Source organism: Octopus bimaculoides, chromosome 11 (genome assembly GCF_001194135.2).
Source record: "Octopus bimaculoides isolate UCB-OBI-ISO-001 chromosome 11, ASM119413v2, whole genome shotgun sequence".
Taxonomy (NCBI): domain Eukaryota; kingdom Metazoa; phylum Mollusca; class Cephalopoda; order Octopoda; family Octopodidae; genus Octopus; species Octopus bimaculoides.
In genome coordinates this window covers 47593832-47604301 of record NC_068991.1, presented here as the reverse complement: position 1 = coordinate 47604301, position 10470 = coordinate 47593832, and the positions used below count along the sequence as shown (strand labels likewise).

Below are 10470 nucleotides of genomic sequence, written 5' to 3'. Positions count from 1 at the left end.
ATATATATATATATATATATATATATATATAAGAAAAAGAGATGACAAAGGAATAAATGCTTATCCTATGAACTTCATTAGCTTACAACTATTTCTGCTATAAGACGCTGTGGACTCATAGTTGAGTGTCTGAGTAACTCCTTATCACCTCATGTTTGAGGCTCTGATGAAGCTATAAGGTGTTACTCAGGCACACTGCTATGAGTCCACAATATCTTATACGGGAAGAACTGTTTGGTACTGAAGTTCATAAAATAATCATTTATTCCTTTGTCATCTCTTTTTTTTATTATTACTGCTCTGTGCTTGACTAATGTTTTATTCAGAAGTTTATGTATATTGAGTGCTACACCATGTTATTAGTATTGCAATGCCTAAGCCAGATATTTATACATATGTTTGAGTGTATCATCTTTCACAAGAAACTGCTTCTTCCATCTTAATAAGGTAACGACTGAAAATATATCATATGAAGACTGGTACAAGCAGGTGCTAGAGTTACGTGATAAGGCAGCAAAATACCGGCAGAGAGCACTTGACTCTCACTTTTGTTCAAAACATATGGTACAGCTGATATCAAAGGAGACAGAAAAATGGGAAAATTCTAGAAAATTGTTAACTACAGCAATTGATCCTTCTCAGATGAAACCAGCAGGAATAACTTATTATCCGTAAGTGAATTGTTTTATGGATATCCCTTTATTATTGCATCATCATACAGATATCTGTATTTATCAAATCATCATACAAATATCCCTGTTAATTACATCCTCATACAGATATCACTGTTTATCACATTTTCATTGTTATTTGAACACCTACTTTTCTATGCTTGCATGGTTCAGACAAAACATGTTGCAGCAGTTTTTCTACCTCTGGATACTCTTCCTATCTCCAACCATTACCTGTTATTAAGCAATGTAATATTGCCTTTAGTCCTTTTGAACAACAAAGAGCTCAATAGGTGGACAATCAGCATGCAAGTGTCAACACTAAGCAAAGACACAAACGCACACATGCACGCACTTATACAGCCATATACTTATCATCATCATCAATGTTTAACATCCATTTTTCCATGCTTGCATGGGCCAGACAGAATTTGTTGAAGCAGATTTTCTACAGCTGGATGACCTTCTGTTGCCAACCCTTACTTGTTTCTCTGCTAGGTAATATTTTACCATAGAAGTCAAGAAATGAGCAGCATTGCTTGTATGATAGTAATGTTCATTTACAATCATCACATGATGTCAAGACAAGGATAAACACAAACAAACCCTGCACACACACTTGGCTTCATTCAGTTTCTGTCAACCAAATCCACTCATAATAAGCCTTTTACAGTTTCTGACTTCCATTTCACTCCCAGAGTATTGGTTGGCCTTGGGCAGTAATAGAAGACATTTGTCCAAGATGTGATACAGTTAGTCTGAACCTGAAACCACATGCTTGCAAAGCAGACATGTTAATTAAACCGCTAGACCTACACATCTATTATGGATTCTATTTTCTGCCTTTATATTTCTCTTTTCTATTCTACTCTGTGTCTTAACAATGAAAATAACTCAACCTGTACAATAGTCTCCAGTTATTTTAATTCTGTTACAAGTCAGTCTGTTTCTGTTTCCTCTGCTGTTGCTGCTATGAAGTAAGTTAGCTGGTGAAGAAGGTTCTATTAATTTAATCACTGTATAATACAGAGAAGTGTAAAAGAGGAGACAGAAAGCAGCAATAAGTTGAGTAAAGAAAGATAGCAATGGTAGGCAAAAGTGCGTGCATAGCATGCAAAAGAAAATGCAAAAAGACAGAAAAGTGAACAGTGGAGTGGCTGTGTGGTAAGTAGCTTGCTTACCAACTACATGGTTCCGGGTTCAGTCCCACTGCATGGCATCTTGGGCAAGTGTCTTCTACTATAGCCTCGGGCCGACCGAAGCCTTGGATTTGATAGACGGAAACTGAAAGAAGCCCGTCATATATATGTATGTGTTTGTGTGTCTGTGCTGTGTTTGTCCCCCCCAACATCGCTTGACAACCGATGCTGGTGTGTTTACGTCCCCGTAACTTAACCGTTCGGCAAAAGAGACTGGGGTCGATTTGCTCGACTAAAGGCGGTGCTCCAGCATGGCTACAGTCAAATGACTGAAGCAAGTAAAAGAGTTATAGATTCATAAAGAGAAAAGTGTATAGAAGTACATCAAAAACTGTGTTAGCAAATTTCAGGAAACATGAAATTTTTGAAGAATGCCGTGTCTTGTCAGCTAACACCTGATATAGGTAGTTTATTCCATTCTTTGACAATTCTGAAAGCAAGGAAATGTTTCTGAAAGTCATGAATGCTACAATAGTTTTTGATTTTATAAGCATGTCTAAGAGAGGTAGAGGTATTGAATTTTAAAAAATGGGTAAAGTGTTGTTGGAAGGATGGTGGATAATTCTATGGGCTTCTACCAAGTCAACTGCCAGGCATCAAAACTTTAGTGTATCAATGCCCAGAGAAGCAATATGTTCAAGATATGGTGACTGTTGGAGGATATTCATCTGGTTGCACACCTCTGGATTGATATTCTGAAGAAGATGGGGGGGGGGTGTTCTAGACTGGAGATGCAAACTGTAAATGTGGACCTGCCGTAGCCATATACAGTTTTAACAGGTAGTTAGTGACTGGCTTACAAAGGTCATACTGAGTGTTAGACTTTGATGGGCTTTAGAATAGTATATTATGAGAATTGACAAGAAGAGTAAGTTCTAAAGTGAAGCAGTTTTTGCAAGAAATCATTATACATTTTCTGTTAAGTGTATCAGAGGAGTAGATTCATGGCAGTAAAGAAAAAATAGAGATTGGTCTAATGGAACACTTTGACTGGGATTAGTGTAGAATCATCAGATTTGGGGAAGCATAAATAAACTTTAGTAATTAATAAAAGGATTGAGTCACAGAGCTTAAATTCATGAATAAGCTGAAACAGGCTTATTGTCTTAGATATAAGTTCCTGAGAAAGGAAAATATAAATTAATATTCTTTAGTATTATTTTGTGACAACTTCATGTTCTTATACCAGTTATTCTGTTCTTCCAGGCCAGAAATGTTTTCTTTTAAAAACAATAAATTAAGAAGTTTATCACCAAGTGTCAATAATGAATGTAAAATTGTGTTAGAAGAGGTTGAAGAAGCATTAGTTGCTGATAATAAGCATTCTAAATCAGTGAAAGATGACGATAATTACCAGAATATAAAAGATCAAGAAAGTAACGATGATGTTGAGAAAACTGAGTCAATAACAATCAACATAGAAGAGGAACAGAATTTAGTTGGAAATGAAAATAAAAATCTAGTAACTGATAAGGAAGAAACTGCTGATATACGTGTGGTAGAATCAATCACTGAAATGATGAATAAGAATGATTCAGATTGTTCAAATGGAACAAAGAGAAGAATTATGAAGACAAATCTTTTACAGTTACCCAAAGGAAATAACTCTGAATTATCAATCAAATATCAACCTTCGCCTACAGTGCCAGTCAGTGATAATAAATTGAATGATCAGATTCAACAAATAGATGAAGATCCCATCACAGAATCTAGATATTTTAATAAAACTACATCAGATCCATCAAAAATTGAAACCACAACTGAAGATGATAAGTGCCATATTGATGCTGATAATGAGGGTAAGTATCGTTTAATAAATTATTCTTATCTAGACAATTGCTGTTAATTAATGTATTGGAATTTATACATTCTAGTATCTTTCAACTTTTCCTTTTTATTCTTCCAGTTTATCATCTAGATTTGGTTTCCAAGGTATCAGAAAATTATCGAAGACCAAAGCAAATTTTTAAAGTAAGTTAATAATACAAGGATTTTTAATATTTGAATTTAATATATTTAAGAGGTGGTGAACAGCAGAAATAGAAGAACTATACATTAAACCCCTTGTAGTATTTTACTTTCTTTCTTTTATGTTCTGAGTTCAAATCATTCCTACATCTACTTTGTCTTTAATCCCCCTAGGACTCAGTACAATAAAGTACCAGTTGATTTATTGGTGTTTACCCACATAGAGAATGTGTGGGATCTGTTTATGCTATGAATTAATATTTAGGCATGGCTTTGTGGTAAGAAGCTTGCTTCCCAACCACATAGTTCTGGGTTCAGTTCCACTGTGTGGCTCCTTGGGCAAGTGTCTTATACTAGAGCCTCAGGCTGACCAAAGCCTTCTGAATGGATTTGGTAGATGGGAACTGAAAAGAACTCTGGGCGATCATTCGGTACAAGTTCTCTAAATGCCAAACCAGTAGTCAGCTGATTGCCAACCAGTAGTCAGCTTTGCCTGCTGATTATCAACATGGCCAACATGTCTTTGTTTACATCAATTCGGCAATTTCCGTAAAGAGGGAAAGGGCGTTAGTCAGCAGGTAGCAGACAGCAATCACTCGCTTTCTCTCTCTCTCTCTCTCTCTCTCTCTGTCTTAAAAACACATGTCACTTATCACTCGCTTTCTCTCTCTCTCTAGAGAGAGGTGTATGCTGGGAAACTGAAAGAAGTCCGTCGTATATATGTATGTGTGTGTATATGTTTGTGTGTCTGTGTTTTCCCCCCCAACATCGCTTGACAACAGATGGTGGTGTGTTTACGTCCCCGTAACTTAGCGGTTCGGCAAAAAAGACCGATAGAATAAGTACTAGGCTTACAAAGAATAAGTCCTGGGGTCGATTTGCTCGACTAAAGGCGGTGCTCCAGCATGGCCGCAGTCAAATGAATGAAACAAGTAAAAGAGTAAAGAGTATGTTTATTTAAAGTCTTTATGTTTATTTTTTAAAGGTTTGTAGAAAATGAAAGTGTGAGAGAAAGAGAGAGAGAGAGAGAGAGAGAAAGCGAGTGATTGCTGTCTGCTACCTGCTGACTAACGCCCTTTCCCTCTTTCTTGCGGAATTGATGTAAACAAAGACATGTTGACCATGTTGATAATCAGCAGGCAAAGCTGACTACTGGTTGGCAATCAACTGACTACTGGTTTGGCAATTATCGCTGCTTGGCAATCAGCTGATTACTGATTTGGCATTTAGAGAACTTGTATCGAATGATTGCTGAACTCTGTCATATATATGTGTATGTGTATCTTTGTGTCTGTGTTTGTTCCACACAACTGCTTGACAACTTGTGTTGGTGTGGTTACATCTCCATAACTTAGCAGTTTGTCAAGAGAGACTGATAGAATAAACCAATTGTCTTTTCATGTTAAGGAACAGATAATAATCAGACTGGGCAAAATCAGGAGAATAGGGAGGGTGAGCAACTATTTCAAAGCTGCAGTCATGCACAGCAGCCATTGAAACCAAGGACTTGTGTGCTGGAGCATTGTCCTGATGAAACAAGACTGTTTTGTCAGTCCCTGGGCGTTTGGTCTTCATAACCTTTCATAACTGCCTCAGGAAGTTAGTATAGTACTCTCCATTGATGGTGTGGCCCTTTTGAAGACAGTCAATAATTACAATGCCTTTTGCATCCCCATAAACTGACACTATCACCTTCCCTGCAGATGAAATGACCCTCACCTTCTTTGGAGCAGGTGAGGAGGGATGTTTCCACTGCGTGGATTGTCTCTTTGTCTCTGGCTCAGAGTAATGAAGTCAACACTCATCCTGGGTTAGGAAATGATCAAGGAAACCAGCAGGATCTGCCTCAAACAATGTCAGATTTTCTTGTGATATGATCAACCTGGTATGCTTTGATCAAGTTTCAGAAGACAAGGCACCCACTGAGTAGAAATAAACCTTTGTCATGCCAAGTTCATTGTGCAGACTGTTCTCAACTTTCTCACAGGATATGCTAATAGCATTGGCTATTTGATTTATAATCAGTTGCCTCTCATTCATATCTATGTGGTGAACACAATCGATGTTTTCCTGGAGTAATTTGCAGGGCATTTGACTACTATTTCTAGCAGTTTGAGAGACAACATAGAGGCTTCTTTGTTTAACTTGCAGGTTATGATTTTATTGTCTATGGTGCAGGCTGAGACTCACAGCACAATAACTGTAGTAAGGTTTGAACAGATGATAAAATCAAAATATTAACCAGATAAATCTACATAGTTCGTAGTTTGTTTCGTTAACAAGAATATCTCATTTTTTATAATTTCATTGTAGTCATGTGACAGTATGTTTACTAGAGCTCCATTGTTTGGTAAATCAAGCAAAAATAAACCTGTGATTATGCAACAGCAGCAAAAAGCATTGCCAAATTCTGCACCCTCAAAGAAATCTTATCACTCTTTCCTATCCATGTATAATCCAATTGCTTCCACCAAAGAAGTTAAATGTAAGTAATTTATTCATTTTTATCAGTTTTATCATGGGTTAGGCCTTATTAAGACAATCTTTTACTGCCGGATGCCCTTCATGTTACAAACCCTTACCTGTTTTTCTAATAAGAGATCTTTTATTTCACACGTCTTCAAAGGTGAAAAGTGATCACTGTCTTATGTTTTTGTAAATCTATTTATTCCTTAACCCTTTAGCATTCAGATTCATTTATCCAATGTAATGCTTATTTATCCACAGTTTTCAAAATTAATTATGTAGTGTCTTGTAGCTTCAAGATTTTGAAAATGTGATTGTTTATTTTTAGAATGACATTGTAGGGTAGGTTTGAGAGGCTGGATATGGTTGGTTTGAACATAAAACAGGAAGAATATTTGGGCTGGATGTGGTCAGTTTAAATGCTAAAGGGTTAATGGTGTTTGCAAGCATGGCTGTGTGGTTAAGGAGTTTGCTTCCCAACCACAGGCATTCATGTTCAGTCCCATTACATAGCTTTATGTGTGAGCTTTCAGTTATACTATTCCCATGGAGGCACATGGCCTGGTGGTTATAGCAGCGAACTGGCAGTCGAGAGATTGCAGGTTCAGATCTCAGACCAGGCAATATGTGTGTTTATGAGTGAAATACCTAAGCTCCATGTGGCTCCAGCAGAAGTTAATGGCAAACTTCTGCTGACTTTTTCACCACAACTTTCTCCTGCATCTAGCAGCTCACCTGCGACGGACCAGCGTCCCATCCAGGTGGGGAACCTATATGTCAATGAAACCAGAAAACCAGCCCTTATGAACCAGGCATGGCTCGAGAAGGAACAAACAACAACAACATATATATATATATATATATATATATATGTATATATACATGCATGCACACACACACACATTTATATATGTATATCTTGAGTCTCCTTGTTTTGGCATTACAGGATAATTATAAACAAACATCACCATCACACAAGTGGAATTCCTAATTTCCCATCTTCCTCAAAAATATGTTTGTTCATGGGGAAATGATACCCAAATTTGGAAAAAATATTATTGTTGTTGTTATTGTTGTCATCATCATCATCATGCTTTAATCTTTCAATCTGTTTCTAGCTAACAAAAATAGTTCCAGTAAAAGGACAAAGCCTTTGAAATCTCAAGAAAATTTACCTTTCAAGAATTTCGCCAGATCAAACATAATTAGTGCCCTCAAGCCACACTATGAACATTTGAGTGACACTTACAATGTACACCCTCACTCAAAGTGTAAGTACGCCATCTGTCTTAACATCACTTCATACTGTGAAAATGTGTTTGAGATAAGTATTTTAGCAGGAACCTAAATGGTCAGTGAATTTTTTCCCCCTAAATTAGGAGGTTAATATAATATACATACATACAAACACACACATATATATATATATATATATATATACATATAAATATATATATATATGTGTGTGTGTGTGTGTGTGTGTGTGTGTGTGTGTGTGACGCATCTGTGCTAGTGGAGCACTAAGAGCACCATCCGAGCATGATCTTTGCCAGGGCTGCTGACTGGCCCCCGTGCTGGTGGCTCGTAAAAAGCACCATTCGAGTGTGATCGTTACCAGCGTTGCCTTACTGGCACTTGTGCTGGTGGTACATGGAAAACAACATTCGAGCGAGGGTGTTGCCAGTGCCGCTCGACTGGCTCCTGTGCAGGTGACACGTAAAAACACCCACTACACTCTCGGAGTGGTTGGCGTTAGGAAGCACACCCAGCTGTAGAAACTCTGCCAGATCAGATTGGAGCCTGGTGCAGCCATCTGGCTCACCAGTCCCCAGTCAAACCATCCAACCCATGCCAGCATGGAAAGCAGACGTTAAACGATGATGATGATATATACACACATACATGCATATGTATATACAATTTATAAGTATAGGTGCATTGGCATAACACATTACCAAATTTTGGGGGGTTGGTAAAGAGTTCTACTCTCTACTCAGATATTTCAAGCAATTTAAAAACTGCCATGTTATCACTGGCAGGCAGAGTTTGAGCAGCCACATTATAAAGCAATAAATGCATTTATAAACATGTTTTCTGTATTTCTTATCGCCGTACACCTAGTTCACTCTCTGAATTGGTTGGTATTAAGAAGGGCATCCAGCTGTAGAAACCAAGCCCTCTGGCTCATCTGTTTGTGTTGAACTGTCCAGCTCATGCCAGTATGGAAAAAGGAATGTTGAATGATGATACATGCACACACACCCATACACACATGTGAGTGTATGCATATAGATATAGTGTAGGTTTGGATTGGGTAAAAATATGTTATATTCACAATGCAGCACTTGACATGAACTCCTGGCTATCTACACTTCAGTACTGGAATTTAGATAATTTACAAATCCACTGGTGTAGGAACTTGAGATGTCTTTCATTGATGAAACAAGTGTGTAAGAATTTTGTTGAGTAACATATAAGATAAGGAAAAAGACGAAGAATGAATGTAGCACAACTTTAATATTTGTTGCATTTGTTTACATACTACCCTGTTTCTATCCATTTGTTTTGTTTGTTTGTGTGTGTGTGTGTGAAGGATATGTAGCCTAGTAGTTAGATTGTTTGACTCAAAATGATGGGTTCAAATATCAGTTGGGTCACACGTTATTTCCTTGAGCATGATACTTTGTTTCATATTACTCCAGTCAACTCAGCTAAAAATCAGTACCAGCTAATGGTTAATCCTGTGACAGACTGAAATCCTAGTTTAATTAAGAATTAGGAAAAATCAAGAGTTTTTATTGATTTTGGTTGGATGGAAAGATGGGCTTTAGTCAAATTATCTTCACCACCACCCCAATCTCTCACTTATTTTATCATTTTCTGTTTGTTGAAAGCCTAAGTTACCATTTTATGTTTTTTTTTACTTTCACATACAACTCATTAATAAACATGAATATAGACACACACACACACATACTAGCAGATATTTGTGCATGTGTGTGTGTGAGTGAATTATAGGCACAAGCCTTTGTGGTTAAGAAGTTTGTCCATGATTACGAATTCAGTACCATTGCATAGACAGTTAGCTGATGATGATGGTGGCAGCAGTGGGAGGAAGCAAGATTGAAATGGCAACATTTGGAGAGAGAGAAGAACCAAGGGTTACTATTAATATTGATGGTGCCGATGGACTGGCTCCTGTGCAGGTGACACGTAAAATACACTATTTCGAGCGTGGCCGTTGCCAGTAAGACATTTGAGCGAGATTGTTGCCAGTGCCACTGGACTGGCTCCTGTGCAGGTGGCACGTAAAATACACCATTTTGAGCGTGGCCGTCGCCAGTACTGTCTGACTGGCCCTTGTGCATAAAAGCACCCACTACACTCTTGGAGTGGTTGGCATTAGGAAGGGCATCCAGCTGTAGAAACTCTGCCAAATCAGATTGGAGCCTGGTGTCACCTCCTGGTCCACCAATCCTCAGTCAAATCGTCCAACCCATGCTAGCATGGAAAGCGGACGTTAAACGACGATGATGATGAGGAGGAGGAAAGGAAAAAAAAATTTTAATAATAAAAATAAAAGCAATATGTATCTTTTGTAAACTAATCTGAAATATTTAATTTTTGTCTGCATAACAGTTACAATTTATTTTCTTTCAGATAACTCAATTCATCGAAAAAGCTCTTTAGATGAACATGCTATTTCTGAGTCCTTGGATACCAGTGGTAGCTTGATATCAGACGTTCTCGAAAGAACCCGCAAAAGAATGAATTTTTGGTGAAAGAATCTTGAATATACTAGGTTGAGGAAAAAGTTTGTGCACTGTGTTAAAATAATGAACTTAATGAACACATACACTAAAAAAAATATATAAAAAAATCATTATTTTAACACAACACAAACTTTTTCCTAAACCAAATAATTTTATATCACGCAAAAAAACAACATTTTTAATTTTGAGGCTTATAGCAGCCATTTCTGTTCCACAACAATTCCACTAAAAACACGATGGGAAAGGGACAAACGTAAAGCTATAAGTTCAAATCTAGTGTCACACTGACATACTCTTCATTGTGACTGTAGAACATATCAATTAACATTAGTTCTTTATTTCATAAATATATATATATATATATATATATATATATATATATATATATATATA

The 10470-nt window shown here is 37.2% G+C and overlaps 1 protein-coding gene across 3 annotated transcripts in view; it reads left to right on the top strand.

The window, feature by feature from the left end:
- The window catches only part of LOC106870839 (uncharacterized), a 39972-nt gene extending 29515 nt beyond the window's left edge, over positions 1-10457 (top strand). For all 3 annotated transcript variants that reach the window (XM_052971781.1, XM_052971780.1, XM_014917069.2), the window contains 6 exons: positions 448-671; positions 3077-3669; positions 3777-3841; positions 6152-6323; positions 7423-7575; positions 9965-10457. In XM_052971781.1, the coding sequence (XP_052827741.1) occupies positions 448-671; positions 3077-3669; positions 3777-3841; positions 6152-6323; positions 7423-7575; positions 9965-10086 (1329 nt within the window). In that variant the 3' untranslated portion in view covers positions 10087-10457. The remainder of the gene's footprint in view (positions 1-447; positions 672-3076; positions 3670-3776; positions 3842-6151; positions 6324-7422; positions 7576-9964) is intronic.
- Positions 10458-10470: the final 13 nt, after the last annotated feature.